This window comes from Sminthopsis crassicaudata, chromosome 3 (genome assembly GCF_048593235.1).
Source record: "Sminthopsis crassicaudata isolate SCR6 chromosome 3, ASM4859323v1, whole genome shotgun sequence".
Classification (NCBI taxonomy): domain Eukaryota; kingdom Metazoa; phylum Chordata; class Mammalia; order Dasyuromorphia; family Dasyuridae; genus Sminthopsis; species Sminthopsis crassicaudata.
In genome coordinates, this window is record NC_133619.1 from 633,918,144 (window position 1) to 633,940,366 (window position 22,223).

Sequence of the window (22,223 nt, forward strand, 5' to 3'; positions counted from 1 at the left end):
AAAGCTCTTTATAAACTTAAAAGTGTTATATAAATACTAGCCATGAGGATGATAGTGGTGGCAGTGGTGAAGATGATGATGATAGTGATGGTGGTGGTGATATGGTAGTGATTGTAAATTATGGTAGTGATTGTAAATTATGGTGGTGATTATGATTATGGTGGGGATGGTGATATAGTGATGATGATGATGATGATGGTGATAATGGTGATGGTGATATGATGGTGATTGTGAATTATCATGGTGATGGTGACATGGTAGTGATTGTGATAAGATAGTGGTGGGGATGGTGATGTAGTGGTGATGATGATGATGATGATGATGATGATGATGATGGTGATGATGGTGATGGTGATGATGGTGATGGTGATATGGTAGTGATTGTAAATTATGGTGGTGATTGTGATTATGGTGGGGATGGTGATATAGTGATGATGATGATGATGATGATGATGATAATGGTGATGGTGATATGGTAGTGATTGTGAATTATCATGGTGATGGTGACATGGTGGTGATTGTAATAATGAGATAGTGGTGGGGATGGTGATGTAGTGGTGATGATGATGATGATGATGATGATGATGATGATGGTGATGATGGTGATGGTGATATGGTAGTGATTGTAAATTATGGTGGTGATTGTGATTATGGTGGGGATGGTGATATAGTGATGATGATGATGATGATGATGATGATGATGATGATGATGATGATGATGGTGATGGTGATAATGGTGATGGTGACATGGTAGTGATTGTGATAATAAGATAGTGGTGGGGATGGTGAGGTAGTGGTGATGATGACGACGATGGTGATAGTAATGGTGGTGGTGGTGGAGAGGGTAATATAGTGCTGGTGCTGGTTATTAATCACCATGCTAAACTAGATAACCATTGTCTTACTAATTCCACTTAGCACTTTGTAAGAATGCTTGTTTCAAGTACGAGCGTTCTGGCCCATCACATCTTTGTAAGAATGATGCTATAACCTTCATCTGGCACTATTGGCTAGCTGATCGACTGCAATGTCTGAAATACTAAGATCAGTTATTCTTCTAACTTTTTTTCTTGTTTTTTTAGTTACTCTTCTAACTTAAGACAGAGTCTCCCATTAAAAAATGTTATCTGAGAGGGAGTCGTTGCCACCTCCTAATACTTTATTCCTTAGGCCACATTCAGACTAGTATATTAGCTCCCCAGATGCTGAGGGGACACAGCTCAGGTCAGTTTAGATGTTGGAAGGGAGTGAACTCGCAATTAGGATCCTTATCACTTCTATGCCCCCCCAACATAATTCTGCTCTCCTTGGAGATGCATCTACATGGTGGCTCACCTATTCCTTTGACTAAATATCTTAATGTATTGCTCAGCAAGTGTTTTGCATGGGGAGCAGACGAGACACCTGGGAATCATGAAGATCTTGGGTGTCAGAGGTGGGAAAAGGGCCATAAGAGGAGAAAGGCTCTCAACCAAGGATTAGAAGACTGCCTAAAGCCATCCCTGATCAAGTCAGCGGATTCCCGACAAATCGATAATAGTGACTGTTGTTGGTGACAAGATCCAAGCTCAGAATTCAGAGATTAGGTTTCCACCCCCCCCCCCAAATAGAGGCACTTCTCATCATGGGCTAGTCAGAAGACCCCAGTTTGCGCTCAGTGAGTTAGCATTCAAGCCTGTCAACTCAAATCAAGAATCATATCTCTCCTTCGCTGGTCTCATCCTTCAAAGACTCCTTCTCATAGTCCAGTGCCATCTGCCACTTTGCTAAGCCAAGATGCACTCCAAAACGCTGGCTGCTCCATCCACTAGGAAGCCATGGTGCTGATCCCCCGCCAGCCTCTACCGCTGCCTGCTGGAACCTAAACAATCCCACACGGAGCCAGCCACGGCCCATTGTCTAAAACTCCCTCTCTGGCAGCTCCCATCCCAGTGAATTTCCCTTCCCATTCCAAGTCCTATTTTGAGCTCTGTCCTTTGTACTTGAGAACCATGCTGTTATTCTTCAGGCATATAAATGAGGCTGGAGACTCTGGGACAAGGTCAGCAAGCTCTGTCCTTCCTCTGAGGGAGGGAATGGGACCGAATCATTTTTCTGGACCACCAGGTTCCGATCCCAACATGTCTGCTTTATTCCCTCCTCTCCCCATCCCTTTTCTCCATCAGGTTATCAAACTCATCAATTGGAGAGAAGTCTCTAACCAAAGCTCATTGGACCTAAGGGAGTATTGGGGCTGAGCCATCTATGCTCGGATGATAGAAAATGACCCCCAGCCACTGTCAGCAACACTTCAAAGCTGTACAAACACCATTCATTTATTAAAAAGTCTATGAACTCCACCGTCATCCATTCCATTCATTTAGTTGGAATGAAATCTAATTAAAAGTGATATGTGGCTAAAAGTCATTTTGTCCTTGGGCTGGAGAAATGAAGTCTGGTCTTCCAATGTGAATTAGCAAGTTTAAAAGATTGCTTACAGTGCAAGTCCAAAAAGCGAAAGACCGTGAGGTTGTTTGGGCGGCTGTTAATGGGTTGTGAGTGGGTTTTGTCTAGGTCACAGGTCATAGATTTAGAGCTTGAAAAAGCTGCCCGCTAAGACCCCTTCATTTCGCAGATGAGGAAACTGAGATCTGAAGAGATCATGTGATTCACCCCAAAATCACATAGGTAGGAAGTATAGGATTTGAACCCAAGTCCTCTAACTGTAACCGAATATCCTTTCATTAATTAGGAAGTTGTCTGAATCTACAGGATCTCCGTGGCTAGATATATAGTTAGGTGAGGTGGATAAATTCCCAGGCTTAGAGTCAAATCTAGATATTTATATTATGCATATAATATAATTATAAGATATTATAAGATATATATTATAAGATATTATAAATATAAGATATTATGTAGGCTTTAGGCAAGGCTGAATGCCTCAGTTTTCTCATCTATAAAATGGAGATAATTTTGCAGATCTAATGAGATAATAGTAATAAAGTGTTTAGTATATAGTAAATGCCATGTGAGTGGTAGCTATTATGAATGTTGTGTAAATGTCTATTATTATTATTATTGTTACTGGGTAGAAGGCCCAATAGGACCCCCTGAGCTGCCTGGTGGTTCAGATAACAATGTTTTAGCCATTATCAATGTGTTTGTTCCCTGTTCTCCTGGAAAAGTCTTTGGTTTTTTGTGCCATACAAAATGACTTATAAGCATAAGTTATTATGCAGCAGCAAGCAAGTTGGCAAGGAACTTTTTGTTCCAAATAGTTCCCTGCTGGCCCTGAGGCTGAAGAATAATCATAAACTGGAGCCCTTGATCATGGATAGGGGCCTTCAAAAGGCCGAAATTCTGCAAATTCCTGCAAACCCAGGTCTCCAGAGGGTGATTAATTAATTTCTGTGCCTAATTCTGTAATCATTTTTAAGTATGACCTTTCCTGTTGCCAAGAAGGAACCAGGAGGAAAAGAATCAGAAACACCCATAATTTCTACCTCACAAAGCCCCATAACCACCAAGATGAGCCAAGGAATTATTCAAACTCTCCCTCAAACTCAGGCTTTTCCACTGGATTGTTTCTGTTTCCCTGGAGGAAGGTAGAAAAAGAACAAGTCTTAAATACTTAAATACCCTTCCTCCAGGGAAACAGAGGCTTTGGACATTTTACATTGGCTCTGGACAAAGCAACTTTTGCACAGTTAACTTGTATTATTGTTATTTTTTTTAAACTTTGGTTTTTTTTTTCCCATCCTAGTTTTTCTCTGATCAAAAGGCTGTCTTCCCTAGTTACAGTCCTTCCTTCTATCAGATACCTCCTCCTTTCTGCCCTAATTCTGCCCTGAAACACCCCCTCTTCTTTTATATCTGGGCAATTTCGGTACTCAGAACATTGCAGGCTAGAAATAGCTTCTGTTTTCCAGGTGGGAAACCAGGCAAATCTACCTGAATAGGGCTCTGTCCCTGTTAGACTCCAGAGCTAATCTGAGCTGCCACGGCCCCCAAGCTGAGCAGACATGCCATGAAGCACGAATCCCGGATCCCCTGGCCAGCAGGAACTCCTCCTCCTGTCATGGCTCCCAAACCATGAAGTAGGAAACTCCCTGGAAGCTTCCCTGCCCCTGTTCAGTCCTGCTTGGAGAGGGTCGGTACAGCTTCGAGGAGCACTAGTTCAGAGGTACCAGACCAGTGCCAGAGTGAGGAGCTCATCAAACTCTTCCCTTAACCCTTGGGCTTCTCCATTTAATGTACCCTGCCAAGTGGAAGGAGCACCTGACCTGGAATTAGGAAAAAGAAAGTTCAAAGATGGCCTCAGATACTTACTACCTGTGTGAGCCTGGATAAGTCACTTAACTCTGCCTCAGTTTCCTTGTCTGTAAAAAGGGAATAATAATAGCACCTATCCCCAAAGTTATGTAGATCAAGTGAAATCATATTTGTAAGCCATTTAGCACAGAGTCTTGCACAGGATAGATGCTATAAATGTTAGCTATTATTTTTATTAAGAAGGCCCTATTGAATTCAGCAATGGAGCAACAAGGTAGCCCAGAGGATAGAGCACAGGGCCTAGAATCAGGAAGACTCATCTTCCAAAGTTCAAATCGAGCCTCAGACACTTCCTAGCAGTGTGACCCTGAACAACTCATTTAATCCTGTTTGCCTCAGTTTCTTCACCTGCAAAACAAGCTGGAGAAGAAAATGGAAAACCACTCTAGTATCCTTGTTAAGGAAACCCCAAATAGGGTCACAAAAAGTTAGACGTGACTGAAAAATGGCTCAACAACAAATTGCCTTCAGCACCAAGTGGTTAATCTACTCCTTCTCTAAAGACTCTTTTAGTCCTGGCAATGAACTTGGCAGCCAGGATACTTCTGACCAAAACTCCATAAAGGAAAGTCTGTTTCCTTATCGTTTGAATTACATTCTTTTTTTTTTTAATTAAAGCTTTTTATTTACAAAACATATACACAGATAATTTTTCAACATTGACCCTTGCAAAACTTTGTGCTCCAAATTTTCCCATCCTGCTCCTCACCCCCTGCCCTAGATGGCAATAATCCAATACATGTTAATAATTACATTCTTATTGTGCTTGCAGCTTTGATCCTCCAGGTCCAATGTCAGCTGGAATTTCATGTGAGGTCGTCATCACCTTTAAGCCAATGGTAAGTGTTCTTGATCCAAAAACCGCCTGGAAGCAGCAGGGATGGGCTAAACCTACTAAAGTCACTCCTCCAGTTACTAGTATTTCCTGTCTAGATTTCTGCTGAGAGAAACAAAAGCAGAGTGACTCATCGTCATGGCTAATGATGGGTGAAAAGGAATATAAACCCAGGCAGGGGCATGAGGTGGGATCTACCCGCACCTAATTTAGGAAAGGGAAGATATTTGTTAACTCTGCAGGGTCTTCTGGGTCAGCATCTCATTATCACACTGACCCATCTTCTCCCAGGGTCACAGGTGTGGGAGAACATGAGAATGAACAGTCCTCTAAGGCTCTTGAGAAGCTTGCAAAGGCTCATTTGTGATGATCTGACTTTGTTAATCCTGTGTCCCTTAGTGGTACAGGGAGTGATTCTGGGAGATGTCCTTCTCGGGAAGGAAGGTTATGTGGTGGGTCTGTGTGTTGCTCCCTCCCAGTAGAGACACTTTGCTGCTTCATAGGAATCCCAGGGGTATAGATCCAGTCTAAGTTGGGAGGGAAGGAAGGAAGGAAAGGAAAGGAAAGGAAAGGAAAGGAAAGGAAAGGAAAGGAAAGGAAAGGAAAGGTAAGGAAAGGAGAAAGGAAAGGAGAAAGGAAAGGAGAAAGGAAAGGAGAAAGGAAAGGAGAAAGGAAAGGAGAAAGGAAAGGAGAAAGGAAAGGAAAGGAAAGGAAAGGAAAGGAAAGGAAAGGAAAGGAAAGGAAAGGAAAGAAGGGAGGGAGGGAGGAAGGAAGGGAGGAAGGAAGGGAGGAAGGAAAGGGAGGAAGGAAGGAAGGGAGGGAGGAAGGAAGGGAGGAAGGAAGGAAGGGAGGAAGGAAGGAAGGGAAGGAAGGAAGGGAAGGAAGGAAGGAAAGGAAGGAAGGGAAGGAAGGAAGGGAGGAAAGAAGGAAGGGAAGGAAGGAAGGGAGGAAAGAAGGAAGGAAGGGAAGGAAGGAAGGAAAGAAGGAAAGAAGGGGAGTGAAGGAAAGGAAGGAAGGAAGGAAGGGAAGGAGAGAGGGAGGGAGGAAGGAAGGAAGGAAGGAAGAGAGGGAAAGAGGAAGGAAGGGAGGGAGGGAGAAAGGAAGGGAGATAGGAAGAAAGGGGAGGGAAGGAAAGGAAGGAAGGAAAGGAGGGAGGGAGGAAGGAAGGAAGAAAGGGAAGGAGGGAGGAAGGAAGAAAGGGATGGAGGGAAGAAGGAAAGGGAAGGAGAAAAATTCATAATGGTTATATTTATTTTGTGTTTTTTTTTAAAGATAAATAAAAATCTTGAAGGCAACATCACATTTTTGGCTCAATCAGGTTCATTTTCTGTCCCACTGAAATGTACAACAAAGAAATGTGTTGTAAGTAAAAGATTTTACACAATCTACTTTTTTCCCCAGAATCTTCTTGGTTGAGAAATGTTCATGAAGTTAGGAGAAACAATTTTCTGACCCAAGAGTGAAGAGTCTGGGGAGGGAGGATCATATCCTAATCCACCAAGTTGACCACTAGCTCTCATCTCCTGTTACCTAGAGTCGTCCTTTTCCCCACAATCCTTTGCCTCTGATTCAAATCTGATGAAAGTGTTTCCTTAATGGGTATTTATGGAATAGATATTGGTGTAAATTACTGATGAGTGGACTTGATTGACCCTCAATCAAACTAAGAGGCAGCATGGAGTAATAAAAGCAGGCTTCAGAATCAGCAAGGTCTGGATTCACAGCTGTGTCCTTTAACCTCCTGGTGTTCCCAGGCAGATCTCTAAAATAGTTAAATTAAGGACTCACGTGCCTTCCTAAAGGGAGTTCTCAGGGAGCTCATCATACCCCTGAAATCACAGGTTCAACCCCAGATTTAAAAAAAAATGATCAAATCATTGAAAAACTGGTAAAGTTAAGCCTCCTCCCAGATACCTGGAATTCTTAAATCCTATTTCCTGGTCCTTCATGTCCGTGTATAGGGAATCTCTCCCTTACTCTGTTGATAAAGAAAGTGAAGAAATGGAACTATTTTCTGAATTATTATCCCAATCCCAAACCTTTACCACCTCAAAATCTCCCATTTGGGAGAAGAATGTTTTTACTGTGTCTTATGGTCATCTTTGGCAAACTCTTCATCCCAGAATCATTTCTCCCAACTTAAATGGTTATATATATGTCTATAGTGTACATATATACACATACGCGTGCGCACACACACACACACACGCACACTCATTTGTATGCATTCAGACTGTATGAGGAAGGAAAACTTTAAGTGTACCTAAGAATTCATGAATGGCCTAAGACTAAAAAAAAAGTTTCCTACTGGAATCTGGAGCAAATATTCAATAAAATCAATGAATCATCTCTAGTTCAGCCTTTGAGTACTACATATACAACAGACCAGAAGAAAAGTGAACATTCATTTCTTTGTTCTCCCCAGTCCAGTAATTTTCCAGCCCACTGGAGCTACTAGCCCATTCTTCATTTCACAGAATACTTTGTAATGTGGAAGAGTTCTTAAATGAACCAACTAAGCATTTGTCATGTGCAGAAATTGGAACAGTTGGAACACCCATTGAGTTGAGATGAATGTCTTGGCTAAAGTCACAGCAAATGCCTAAGCAGTGATACTTTGAGGGTACCAAGTTCGGTGGTTACAGAAATGATGAATGTTTTAAAATAAATAAAGTAAAAAGCTTTTTCAAAGTTTGTGAAAGAGCTAAATGCTCAGGACAGAAAGAAATGGCTTCAGTTGGGACTGAAGGAAGGAAAGGGAGAGATATAGGCTGGAATACACCTATGAAAAATCCAGACTATGCTGCCTGAAGAATTAAACACTTACTGCAAGGAAGCTGGAGAGAAGCTAATTTTTAAAAAAAGTAATATTGTGAGGGTCAGCTAGGTGGCGCAGTGGATAGAACACCAGCCCTGAATTCAGGAGGACCGGAGTTCAAATCTAATCTCAGACACTTAACACTTCCTAGCTGTGTGACCCTGGGCAAGTCATTTAACCCCAGCCTGGGGGGGAAAAAAAAAAAAAAAAAAAAAAAAAAAAAGATTAGCCTGCATGAAAAGGCCTCTTAATGGGTCTTGAAGGCAATGAGTGGGTGCTGGGTTGGAAGGAAGACTTGAGTGACCTTCCACTGCAATTTCTGCAAATGGAATCTCTCCATTAAAGAGGAAGGAGTCAGTCAAATAAGGTTTTACTAATTTTATCTGCAAATAGCATTCAGGCTGATATTCAAGTTGCTACCTGTGGCAAAATTATTGTCCAAAAATTTGGTTTTAAGCACCACAGACAATAATTGTAATCCTTGAGCATTTTCTTGGACATAATAAGTATGTACGTTTTTCTGCTTTAAATGGTAGATGTTTATTTAATTGATGTTACTGATTATCTGGGATAGGGGTAATTATGCTTTATCTCCTTGCAGCTGTCCCTGGATAAAGAACTCATTGACTTTGGCACATATGTGGTAGGAGAGATTGTTTCACGGACCATCACGCTGGAAAACCATGGAGCCCTGGGTACAAAATTTCAGGTTCACACAAATGTTGATAAATGTGATTTGGATGTCAGATCTTCCAACATAACAGAAGTGAGTTTGTCTGACCATTCTATCCTTGGTAGACTTAGAAAATCTCCCAAATAGGTTGGTCCATTTGGGAAGGGGGAAATTATGCAGATAACTTTTCCTTTTACTCCTAAACTCGAAGATGTAAGGCACAATCCACCACGGACCAGTTGTAATGGTCATTTCATTCATCTCTGTAGCCATCAAATTTGGTACCCTCTGCTGTGATTGTGACCACGAGATTTACCCAGCTCCATGAACATAATCAAGTTCCAATTTCTGTTCATGACAAATACCTAGAAAATGTAAATGTAGACCTTAACCAAAGACAGGATGGTTTTTCCTCTCCTGCCATTTTAAAGTTATCCATCTTCCTGAATCAAAAAGATGGCCCAGCCTTCTGAAAAGGCCTCACAAAAATTCTTTCTTCTCTCCTTTCTTTACCAAACTCATTTCATTTCTTGATGACTTTTTACTCAGAAGCACTGCCTTAAATCACTACAAATTTTTGTTAAATGATTTCAACTGGGCCCTCACTGCAGCAAGGCAATCCTTTCTATTCAAGTTACTATCCCACCTCTAACATCTACTCCAATCTTTTTCATCACTTCTCAAACCTCTCAAATAATCACCCCCTACTCCTCAATCCTCTCAGTTATAATCTTGGTCTCATATTTTGTGAAAAAAATAAGAGGCCCTTTGCTAAGATCTCTCTATTCTCTCCTCCTTATCACATATTTTAAATGCTTTCTAACATTTTTCCTCCTTCAGCTCTGTTTTACACAAAGAAGTGGCCCTTTTCCTTGCCAAGTTAAACTCTTGTACATTTACAAGTAATCCCATTCCATCCATCCCATCCTCTCCAAATTGCTTTCTCTATTATCCCCATTCTCTCATCTGTCTTCAATCTCTCCCTGTATATTGACTGCTTTCCTTTTTTTTTTTTTTTTTTAAATTTTCTGAGGCTGGGGTTAAGTGACTTGCCCAGGGTCACACAGCTAAGAAGTGTTAAGTGTCTGAGACCAGATTTGAACTCAGGTCCTCCTGACTTCAGGGCTAGTGCTCTATCCACTGCGCCACCTAGCTGCCCCGACTGCTTTCCTTTTGCTTAAAAATATGCCCGTGTCTCTCTCATCCCAAAAACCTTTTCATTTTATCATTCTATCTTCATTAATTATTGCCCTGGATCTCTTCTGCCTTGTCTACAATAGGTGCCTCTTTTTTCTCTCCTTTCACTTTCTGAATTCTCTACAATTTGGCTTCCAACCTCAAACTGATCTCCCCAAGTTTACCTTTATATCCAAATCAAATGGCCTTATTCCTCATCCTTCTTGAATTCCCTGAAAGCTTTGACCCTGTAGATCGCCATCTCTTCTCTCCTGCTTCTCCTCCTATTTAGCTAGCTACCATCCTACTCCTCTTGCCACTCTTTCTCAGTCTCCTTTGCTAAATCTTTATCCAAATTATGCCTTCTAACTGTAGGTGTTCCAACAAGGCTCTAGCTGGGCTCTTCCTTTTCTCCCTCTGTACTATTTCATTTGGTGATCTCATGCACTTCCATGGACTCAGTTATTATCTCTATGCTGCTGATTCTCATATCTACTTTTCCAGCTTTAACAATTCTTTTGCTGACCTCCAGGCTCCCAATTCTCAACATTCTATTAGACTTCTTGAACTGGATGTGACACAGGCATCTTAAACTCAGCATGTCCAGAATTGGACTCATTGTCTTTCCCTTCAAACTCTCTCCTCTCCCTAACTTCCTTAATATCACTAATGGCACTTCCCTCTTTCCCTCTCTCCTCTTTCTCTCTGTCTCTTTGTCTCTCTCTCTGTGTCTCTCTTTCTCTCTCTGTCTCTTTCTTCCCCTTTCTATGGCTTCCTGCTCCTCTTCTCCCTTCTCTTTCCTTTTCTCTTTTCCTCCTCCATTCATTCTCTCATTCCAAGTATCATCTATCTATCTATTATCCCTCCCTCTCCCTCTTCCTCCTCCTCCCTTCCCTTCCTTTTCTGTTCTCTGTTCTCTCTCTCTCTCTCTCTCTCTCTCTCTCTCTCTCTCTCTCTCTCTCTCTCTCTCTCTCTCTCTCTCTCTCTCTCTCTCTCTCTTTCTGTCTCTCTATGTGTCTGTCTCTCTCTCTGTTTCTCTCTCTCTTTCTCTGTCTGTCTCTCTGTCTCTGTCTCTGTTTCTCTCTCTCTTTCTGTCTCTCTCTGTGTCTGTCTCTCTCTCTGTTTCTCTCTCTCTTTCTCTCTCTCTGTCTCTGTCTCTGTCTCTGTCTCTGTCTCTCTGTCTCTCTGTCTCTCTTTCTTTCTCTCTCTCTTCAATGCCACTGGATTCTCACACAAGACCTTCTCCCAACTATATGCAGTTTTCCTGGTTGGCTCCCATGCTTGGATATTTTTTTCCTTCTCATCTCTACTTCCTGGATTGCTTAGCTTCTTTCACGTGTAAGAGAAAATTCCACTTTCTAAAGAAAGTCTTTCCTGATTCTTCCTCAGTTGGTTATCTTCAATTTACCTTTGTTTGATCTTTATTGTTTGTATATTGGATTGTAAACTTTGAGAGGGCCTTTTTTGTATCTCCAGAGTTTATCACAATATCTGGCACTAGTTGTTCTTCATTTTTGAAGAGGGTCAAAATTTTGAAAAGGACATCATTATGTGGGGGTCAAGGCACAGTATGTCCCACTGTGGCTGATCAGATCAGTACAAGCTCCAATTATGTACAAATAGTTCATACAAATATTTAAATGTTTTTTGACCGACTGGAGTTCAGGTCGGTTAGTTAGTTCTCACAAATTTCATTCTCTAGGGTAGCCTGAAGTCCATTTAATTCAGATGCACTTGGATCTCTTTCAGTTGGAATGTCAACAGTCAGAGTTGGGGGGCGAGGAGGAGATGTTATTTATCTCTCTTTAGGTTCTCTTTCTTTTATTAGAAAATAACTTACCTGGGGCTGAGCACCTGCCCTTTCTCTTTTCCCTAAAGTGGCAGAAACAGTTATAACTGAATGGGGATTAGGACTTGTCTTCCCAGCCTTGTTGGAAATATCAGATTGAGCTTTTAATTTGTTTGGAGCCTACTTCTCCTTTCATCTTTGATAATGGGATGTTTCTAAAGTCAGAGAATGTTAAAAAGTAGCGGTATTATCAAAGAGAAACTAGGGATACTAAATTATACATAAGGATTTCTGCTGCTGTAGATGGACTTAGAAAACCACATGTTCACATTATCTATGTTCTACTGTATTTTTATTAATTTTCTTAACTATTTCCCAATTGCATTTTAATGTGGTTTCTGCCGGGGAACTGGCTTTTAGAATGTGCTTGATTCCTCTGAGTCAAAGAGCATCCCCCAGAAATTCTATCTTCCATCTCCTTTCTTCTTTATACAAATTTAATGGGCTGTAACAAACTTTAGAGGATCAGAGCTCTTCCATTTACCTCAAAGAGAATAGAACATTGGGCTTTAAATCCATTTTTCATGTATGTTGCACCGAACTCCCGGTGGTATCAGCTGTGGACTTTGTGTAAAAAACAAGAAAAACCTGCCATGCAGAGAAGTCTAAATTTTGGGATAGAAAGAGGGTATGTTCTAGCCCAGAGATGTCAAAGTCAAATAAAAACAGAAGGGCCACTAAGTCATGCATTTGTTATTGCTTAGTCATTTCAATTGTAGCTGATTCTTCATGCCATTTTGAGGTTTTCTTGGCAAAGATACTGGAGTGGTTTGCTATTTCCTTCTCCAGATCCTTTTACAGATGAGGAAACTGAGGCAGACAGGGTTAAGTGATTTGCCTAGGGTCACACAACTAGTAAGTATCTGAGGTTAGATTTGAACTCAGGAAGAGGAGTCTTTCTTACTCTATGCCAGGTACTCTGTGCTCTATGGCACCACCTAGCTACCCAAGCATATATAAAGACCTAAAGGCAACAGATTAACTTTATTTTAAAACATGGTACTATGTATGTTTCATGTTTTTTATTTATTTTGTCAAGTAATTCCCCAAAATGTTCTAATCTGATTTAGTCACAGTCAAAAGTGTTACCCCACTAGTGGGCCATGTGTTCAATACCTCTGCTATAGCCAATAACAAAAATATTTATGTTTAAAATAAAATTTTGCTATCTTTTATTTTGTAATTACTTATATTTCCCAATGTGTGTCTGTCCTGTCCCCTCCCAGAAAGCCATGTCTTATAACAAAGAAAAAAAAAAAGAGGGAGAAAAAAAAGAGTTCCACAAAACTAACCAATATATAAAAAAAAATCTGATGTTATCTTGGGTGTTCTACAGCTCTGGTCTCCCGCCTTTGCAAAGAAGTAGAGGAAATTGCCTTTTCATATCTATTTTAGCTTAACTTTCAGTTTCTATTATTTTATTACTATTTTATTGTTATATTTTTCCTTTAATAGGGTTGTAGTCATCATTTATATTGTTTTACTAGATCTACTTATTTCACTTTGCATTAATTTAAATCTTCCCATACTTCTCTGTATACACTATATTCCTTCTTCCTTATTGCTTCAGCATAATAATATACAATTGCATTTATGAACCACAATTTTAGCTTTAATTGATATCGTTCTCAGAAAAAAATGCTACTCTTAAGTGTTTGGGGTTATATGGGACCTTCCTCCAAACAACAACAAAAATTTCTTAAGCATCTCCTGTATACAGAAAACTATGCTTAGTACTAGAAGAGATAGGAAGTTTCTTCCATTAAAGAATCTTCTAGGAACATAAGACAACCCTGCTAAGAATCATTTGTAATATTTTAGTAATTTTTATTTTTTGGCTTGGTCTTATGATTTTATTTTTGTAGGGTAGGATTAGAACTACAATACCTTATTCTTATAATAGAATTATAATACCCGCTCCTTTAAAGAAATTTCTTTTCAGGTGCCCTTTAGAAATAGATTGACCCCCAAATCTATGGTAAACCAGAAGAATAAGGAAAATATAGTATGTGCAGGTAAGAAAGAAGGCCTACTGCTAGATAATAAGTCCTAGAATGGTCTTCAGGTTTGAAGGAAATTGAACAGACCCAATATTTTTGGTTAAGTATTCTTGAGAATATGAGTTTTAGTTGGAATCTGAGTGCTTTCTTAGCCTAAGGTTATGAAATGAGGAATGGAGAAGGAACCTATTAGACCCAGTCTTAAGTAACAGCTGTAAATTCATATAGATTGTTGGGTAAAAGTAGAACAGTTTGGACAGGCAGGGACTCAGCTGAACTCTCTGAATATTCCTGTCCATATAACTTTAAAATCTCACCTCAAATAGAATCTTGGAATGGCAGAGCCAACAGAAGAGGTTGGAGTGAAATGTTTGTTTGTTTGTTTTTCCAGCCTAAGACAATTTAGGAAAAGAGTTTTATGACACTGGGATGGGGGCCAGCTTGGAGTGCAAAAAATCTGGGAAGGAGAGGTGGTTGTACAGCAGAAGGAACACCTTTGGGAGCTCTCAGTCCAGAGACAATAAGGGAACCAGACAATTAGTCAGGAAAAGATGACAGGGGAGTCTGCTGACCCTGGTACACTATTCATACACATTTCCAGGACACAGTCTCAGGGCTGAAAGCTGTGCAGTCACAGGGAAGTCAGAACTCCAGTCACAGTTCCAGGGTGGAAAAATAGTGCTGCTTGTAGTCTCTTAAAAGGGAGCAGGAGGGGGGCAGCTAGGTGGATAGAGCACCAGCTCTGAAGTCAAGAGGACCTGAGTTCAAATGTGATCTCAGACACTTAATACTTCCTAGCTGTGTGACCCTGGGCAAGTCACTTAACCCCAATTGCCTCAGCAAAAAAAAAAAAAAAAAAAAAAGGAGCAGGAGGAGCCCTGGTCTCAATTCCAACGCAGAAAACACTAGGATTCTCACCTGCAAGAAAGTAAGGTCTAGAGTACAATCAGGAGAGCAATAGCCATATCTCCCTTGGATCATTCCACCTTGGAAGCACCAAAAACTTACAGGTCACTAGAACTAATTGTGAAAATAGCAACATAAAAACATGAAACTTGGGACAGAGCTTAACTTTAACTTAAAGTTAAACATCAAAAAATAAGCTAGAAAAATGAGCAAACAACAAAAAAAGACCCTGACCATAAAAATCTACTATGGCATCAGTGAAGATTAAGCCCAGGGTGGCCCAGAGTCACATGGCTAGAAAATGTTAAGTGTCTGAGGTCAGATTTGAACTCAGGTCCTCTTGACTTCAGGGCTGGTACTCTATCCACTGAGCCACCTAGCTGCTCCTTTGCTCTTTATTCTCAAAGAGGACCAAAATAACATGGCTGGAATTAATATTTAATCCATAAGACTGTGGCTGATCAGAGCAATATGAGCTGGGAAGGTTCTACCACAGGTATGACACATAAGCCCAATTGAAGAGAATAGTCAACAAATAATGGATGATGAAAGGGTCTGTTTAGTGAACATCCTGATGCTGCCTCCTACAAGGCATTAATTAAATAGTAAATTTCTTCATTAGCTAACTGGTTGGTCAGTCAACAAGCATTTATTAAGCACTTACTTTGGAGCAGGCAAAATCACCCCTACCCCCAAGGAGCTCTCCTTTTAATGGGGGAGATAACATGCACACATTACTGGTTCCACACAGGCTAAGCAGCACTTTAGACCAACAAAGCCTATCCCTTGGCTTAGTGTCCTACAGTCATGGGTCTGCAGACTGACTATGAAACCCTAAAAATGACAATATTCTAACAATCACCATTTATTAAGTGCCTACTGTATGTCATGTGTTGTGTGAGACACTGTTAACAAAGTGAAAAGAATCACTATTCACAAGGCACTTACATTCAGTTGAGCATATAATATATTTAAAATCAAATGAAGTTGTTTTTGTTTTTATCGATTTACCTTTTAGAGCACTTTATATTCAATGGATGATAGAATTATGGAAGAGAAAATGATCCCCAGCTTCCTGGATAATACCCAAAGTGAGACCTATTGTCCTCCCTCCCTAGATATCATTCCAAGCACAAGCCCTAAAGAGTCAGAGAACCCCTCTGAAGGTAAGACCACTGTTATATGGAGTATGCATTGCTACTAAGTCCTTGGCTCAGTAGATTCCAGAAAAATTTAACCCAGAGTCCATGAATTTTTAAAAAATATATTTTTTGATCATTGTATCTCAATAGAGGGTATGTATCCCAAAAGTCTTAGTGAAATTCTAAGCTTTAATAGTTTAAGTAGTAAAGTTTAAAATCATAATATATAAATAATAAATAACAACTCATTATACTACCAAAGCTTAAAATTCCACTAAGACTTTTGGGACTTGCATTTTCCTTTGTAATCCTATGCATTTTATTTTATACATTTAAAAACATTCTAAGAAGAGACTCAGAGGCTTCCCAAGATTTCCTGTCAGTGCCATGGTCTATAGAGTCATCAAATTTTCTATCCGGTGATCCTTTCTTGGAATATTCCCTTTGTTTCTCTTCTTACCCAGTGCCTGATTGAAGTGGGATTGGGATAAATTGAAAGCAAATAGGGATCCAATCCATTTCTAACTAGTGTGGAATATTTTAAGGACCCTTGTCTAATTTCATTTTTAATTATATTTCTTTCAATTAGCAAAAGAGCATCTTTTCTCCCTTCTATTCATTCCACTCTCAACGGAGAATGAAAGAAAAACAAAACTCCTGATCCATACACAATAGCCCATTAAAACACATTTCCATATTGATTATGTCCAGAAAAGTATATCTTATTCTGCACTCTTGAGTGCTTTATCTCTCTGTCAGAAGGTGTATATATGGTTCATCCTGAGTCCTCTGGAATCATGGATGTTCATAACATAACCAGAGTTCCTAAGTCTTTCAAAGTTGTTTATTTTTGTCAAAGTGTTTTTATTTTATAAAATGTCCTGCTGGCTCTGTTCCTTCACTGTGCATCTGCTCTTATGAGTGAGTCTTTCCAATGAAATTACTCTTTCATCATTTCTTAGGGCACAATAATACTCCATCAAATTTATATACCGTAACTTGTTCAGCCTTTCCCTAAATGACGGCCATCCCTTCTGATTCCCATTCTTTGCTACCTCAGAAAAATCTCTTTAAGTATTTTTGTACTTCCTTAATTAGAGTTCTTTTAAATATTTTTGCATTTCCTTAATTAGAGTTCTTTTTATAATTTTTTGAAATATGATGTTCAGTCTCTTAATTTTGGATAATTGCGTTTATGTAATCCAACAATTTTTAAATGTTTTCTCTTCCATCCCTTTTAAAATTCCAGACCAGTTGTTTTTGCTATGAGATACCTCACATTTTCTTCTATTTTCTTCCAACATTTTGATTTTTAAAATAAATTTATCATTTCATGAAGTCATTAGTCATTTGATCCATTTGAATTTTCATGGAGTTTGTTGCTCAGGCAAGGTTTTGTACATCATGCTAAGCTGTTAATTAATTTCCTTTCCCTAGCTCTCATTTCTTCATAATTTTTTCTTCACGTGCTCTCATTTCATTGATAAAAACATTTTTAACTCTTCTTTCATCTTTTCTGAAAATTCTAGTTGAATCCTTGCTGAGTTGTATTTTAATTTGTTTACATATATTTGAGATTCTTCATCTTCTACCCTTCAGGCTTGATCATCCCTTTCACTATAATAACTTTTAATGATGGATTCTTTTTTTTTTTCCTTATTCTTCCAGCTCATTTCCTGACTTGGGGCTTGATCTTAGGGCTGGGCTGTGTGCATTTCTGATGGAAAGTCTGGGCTAGTCTTGCTGTTTGTTTCTTGAGATATAGAGAACTGTTATTCCAGGACTTCAGAGACAGCTCAAACTGGCAATCTGCAAGCTTTCAGTGCATCCAAAGGGCTATGATTCAGGACAAAACTTGATTGTTGCTCTCCTGCAGTTCTTCAAGGTTCTGATTGGGGTTTGGGTCTGAGCAACTAATAGACTGCTACTAGACTCTATCCCAATCCAACAATGCTCATTTGAAATGACAGAACTTCAGACTTCTCCTAGGTCTCTAATTCCTGAACCTGTTTCATCTGTGCTAGAAGCAAGATTAATATACTATATAATGAGAATGTCAGTTCAGAAGAAAGCAATAGACATGACTCAGATCCCTATGAGCACAGCAGAGTCTCAATTTCAGCTCCTAACTTTCCCCTTTTATCCATTAGGACAGTAAGAGAACATTTTTAGATTTACCTCCAATACAACTAGTCTATCATAAGCACGCCAACCATGTGCCCAGCCTTGTACTGGGTTATTCCATTGCTCGAGTCATGAGGAGAAAAGCTGGGGGTCTCTGCCTTCCAGGATCTCAGTCCTTCCGTCTCTGTTTCCAGAACCAAAACAAGAACGTACCATCGTTACAATCAACGAGCATGCATATGAAGGAACAGACGTTAACGATGAAGACCAAACGGAAATCAAACTAGGAGAGGTAAAGAGCAACCCAAACTCTGAGCCCCCATTTTTGGCAAACAGTTGGACCCAAGGCAGAAAGCTTGAAGTGATATGTCTTTTATCACCCCCACACTGTTTATGCAAGATCATTTCATTGCCAACAACTTTATTGCTGTTGTTTGGTCATTTCAGTTGTGTCTGACTCTCCATGTCCCCACTTAGGGTTTTCTTGGCAGAGATACTGGAATGGTTTGCCCTTTCTTCATTTCTGAAGCAGATAGTGTTTTGTGACTTGCTCAGGGTCACACAGCTAGGGGTTTACCATTTCCTTCTCCAGTTCATTTGACAGAGGAGGAAACTGAGAAGGAAGTGGCAAACCATTCCTGTATTCTTGGCCAAGATAACCTCGGATGAGGTCATGGAGAGTCAGATAAAAATGGAATAACAACATATTCCAGGTTTTGTGCTAAACTCTGAGAAAGGCAACCCTCTTCTCCCAAGACTGGTTAACTTCTCTTGGACTTCTCTTTTTGCATAGATAACAACCAATGAAATTGAGCCCTTTGGCTCTGTCAAAATTCCCATAATCTTCACCCCAGTAATCCCAGGATCTTCAGAAGCCAGGTTTCAACTCACGTTTAAGAACCCTGATTGCCCTCCGGTAAGTGACACTGTTCCCTGTGGTGTTCTTCACACACAAGGGACTCTTTTCTGCAGAATGGACAGCTCATGGCCCAGGATGTGGGAGGTGGGAGGCAGGGGTGAGGGAACAGAGGAGGAAGTGATGGAGCTGGGAGGTGAGGAGTAAAATCAGTGGGAAGGCATTAAGTCATAGGATGTTCAGAAACCTCATAAAATAAATGAGAGGCAACAGGGTTCACTTCTTGGTTGGACCATTGCAATATTCTTCTACTTGGTCCTCCACCTCAAGTATCTCCATCTTCCACATCACTGTCAATGATTTTCCTTTTGCACAGATCTGACCATGTCGCTTACTCTCATACTTTGCTTAATGATCTCACTCATGGCACTGAGTTTATAAAAATAAACCCCCCTGATAATGCATATAGAAAATTATATACAAAATAGCTACAAAGTTCATGCTGGTGGAAAGATACAGTTTTAGTATGAAGTTATTAATATTGGAACGAGTATTCCAGAAGGCACAACAGAAAGGTGAGGCACAGCTGCTTCAAATGAAAGCATTCAAATATCATTCGTTTGAGGGAAAGAAAATGGTGGCTAGGGAAGGAAGTTTTTGCTGAGGCAGTCAATGACTTATTTTAAGGCAAGAGATTGGTTATACCCTGCAAAAGTAGCAATAGTAAAGTTGATTTGATAAATAAAACATAGAAATTAGTTTGAGGGATGGAGGTGGAGCTGGAAGTATACCTGGAGGCAGCTAGAAGGCAGGTAGTTTCTACTCCTGTCGGATAGTCTAGGCAAGGTTGGGTGGAGTCCTGGGATTTGCCAGGGGATGAGCATTTGAGGTATTCACCTTTCCATCATCAGCCAGGTCAGCTCCAATGTTGAGTAAATTATTGGAGGAAAGGGTAGACTGAGGAAGAACTCTGAGGGATTTGGAAAACGAGCCCATGGAAGTTCTTTTCATTTGATGATGATTATTAAGTGGACTTAACGTTACTCACGATATATTTTGTTGATTTTGTGTTTTCGAATCTAGTTATGTTTCATAGCCACTGGGGTTGCTATTATTGTGCCCGTCTGGGTTCCAAAACCAAATGTGGATCTGAAGATCTGCATGTATGATCGATTGTATCAAGATGCTATCATCATTCAAACCAGGTGAGTCACCCATCAGGGAGAGAATGGAATCCACTCCCATAGATGTTCATCTCCATCACGTTTCAGGTTCGAAGGAAGTCAGGCAGCCAGGCCAAATGAAATGAAACTTATTCTGTATGAGTCTGATGTTTCTATTGCAAGTATTTTTTGTGCTCTCTGCCTTGTGATACAGGGAGCAGGAGGCAGTCAATAGTTAACAAATATTTATTAAGTTGTTGTTATTTGTCCTTGTTCTCGAAGAGAACATGACATCAGGGATGTGATGCTGTGACAGGCAAATGAATTGGATTTAAGTGCAAGGTCACCTGCCTCACTTTCCCCTCCAGAGTCATCTGGGTCCAGTGGCCAGATATAGATCAGGATGACTGGAAATGGCTTTGGATGCAGCTTTTTAAGCTAAGGTCTTCAACAGGTCTCATTTTGATCCATTCCATAATTAAGGCTAGATAGAAATTGAGGCAAAGAATCTCCTCTTTCACCTTGTCCAAAAAAAATCTAAATAAATACATTTATGAATGAATGAATCTGGGAGGGGAAGACCCTCAGGGTTTCTGATCAAAGCAGAAATAATTGCTATTTACATTCAATCTGAATCAATCAGGACCCAAACAATGACCAAATGGGGCTACTGGTAGCCAATTAGAATCAGAGTGGTTTTGGTTTAAGGCCTGGTTTTTAACTCACATTTAACTGTTTCTGAGGATTCAATATCTCCCTTTAATTCAACATTCACATTTATTCAGTTATTCTCCAATTGATGGGTATTCACAATGGTCTCTATATTTTTTCAGACAAAATTAATTACTACTACTAATGCTAGTATATATCAAAGTGGTTATAAAGTTTTACTTAATGACTTTCATGAGGTTCAGTTAAACAATTGTTTCAGTGCCCATTGTGGCCTTGGAAGTGGTAAAACCAAAATCTACCAAGTCTGCAAGGAATAAACATTCCAGTTGGGCGATATGAAAGCTATATTCCTCTCCAATAGCATTAACCAAAAACAAAATACATTCACTTACTATAAGAAAATTTACATTTTAAGAAATTGCTGCCCACTTACATATGGAAGGGAGGATCAAGAGGGGAAAAAATATAATGCGTAGCTCAAATGAGATGATTTTTTTTTTTTTTTGGACAATCTCCAGTGTGTGTATAAGGCAGCTAGATGGTGCCATAGTGCAGATAGTGTTGGTACTGGAATCAGGAAGACATCTTCCTGAGTTCAAAATCCAGCCTCATATACTGGGTAAATCATTTAACACTGCTTGCCTCAGTTTCCTCCTCTGTAAAAATGAGCTGGGGAAAAGAAAGGGCAAAGTGCTCCGCGTATCTCTGCCAAGAAAACCCCACAGGGGGTCATGAAGAGTTATATATGACTGAAAAACAATCAAACAAGGATCATTATTCTCTCCAAAGAAGAAAAACACAGTCCCAGCTTCTTTGCAGAGGTAGGGGGTGAGAAGTATGGATCACTGTATATAATGTCAGAATTTTTCAATGCTGACTTTTTTTTTTCATTTTGTATTCATTGTTATAAGGAATGGATATGTAAGAGAGGAAGAAAGGAGAGCTAATATTAGAAAATATAAATGATATGTGAACAAAACCTACCAAATTTATTTTTGAAAGGAAATGCACCATTCTACTTTAGGAAGAAGAGGAGGAGACAAATCAGAGTTTCCCATCAGTTAAATCAACGCATATTTATTAAGTGCTCACTTCTACCAGATACTAAAGGCTTAAATATAAAAGTGAAGCTATCCCTACTAAGTAGCTTTGTTATTGTTGAATTGTTTATCAGTCTTGTCCATGACCCCATTTGGAGTTTTCTTAGCAAAGATCCTGGAGTGTTTTGGCATTTCTTCTCCAGTTCATTTTACAGATGAGGAAACTGAGGAAAATAGGGTAAAGTGACTTGTGCAGGATCTCACAGCTAGTAAGTACCTGTGGTCAGATTGGAACGCAGGAAGATGAGACTTTTTAATTCCATAGCACCATCTAGCCACCCCAAGTAAGGGGTGGTTTGCATTCTATTTGTCCATACGATGGATGTTATCACCTTATGCAGTTTCAGACTAATAACACTTCTGAGTCTCCTCATGGAAATGCATCCTTTTCAATCTCCTCAGTGGCAGAACACTTTGATACTTCAAAGATACCTCTAATCTTCAGCAGCAACTCTGAAGTTTTTCCAGACCTGGGAGCTGATTGATTATTATTTGGGCATAATAACTGAGGGCTAACTAACTATAAAGAAGCATAATTTTTAACTAGCTCTAAATACAGTTTCCACTTTTTTTCAAATAGTGGCCAAGTCATTAA

At 39.8% G+C, this 22,223-nt stretch overlaps 1 protein-coding gene across 2 annotated transcripts in view; it reads left to right on the plus strand.

Moving 5' to 3' along the window:
* The window catches only part of CFAP74 (cilia and flagella associated protein 74), a 149,378-nt gene that overhangs the window by 29,786 nt on the left and 97,369 nt on the right, over positions 1–22,223 (plus strand). For both annotated transcript variants that reach the window (XM_074306519.1, XM_074306521.1), the window contains exons 11-17: positions 5,087–5,153; positions 6,422–6,511; positions 8,569–8,733; positions 15,590–15,737; positions 18,032–18,129; positions 18,631–18,753; positions 19,777–19,898. In XM_074306519.1, the coding sequence (XP_074162620.1) occupies positions 5,087–5,153; positions 6,422–6,511; positions 8,569–8,733; positions 15,590–15,737; positions 18,032–18,129; positions 18,631–18,753; positions 19,777–19,898 (813 nt within the window). The remainder of the gene's footprint in view (positions 1–5,086; positions 5,154–6,421; positions 6,512–8,568; positions 8,734–15,589; positions 15,738–18,031; positions 18,130–18,630; positions 18,754–19,776; positions 19,899–22,223) is intronic.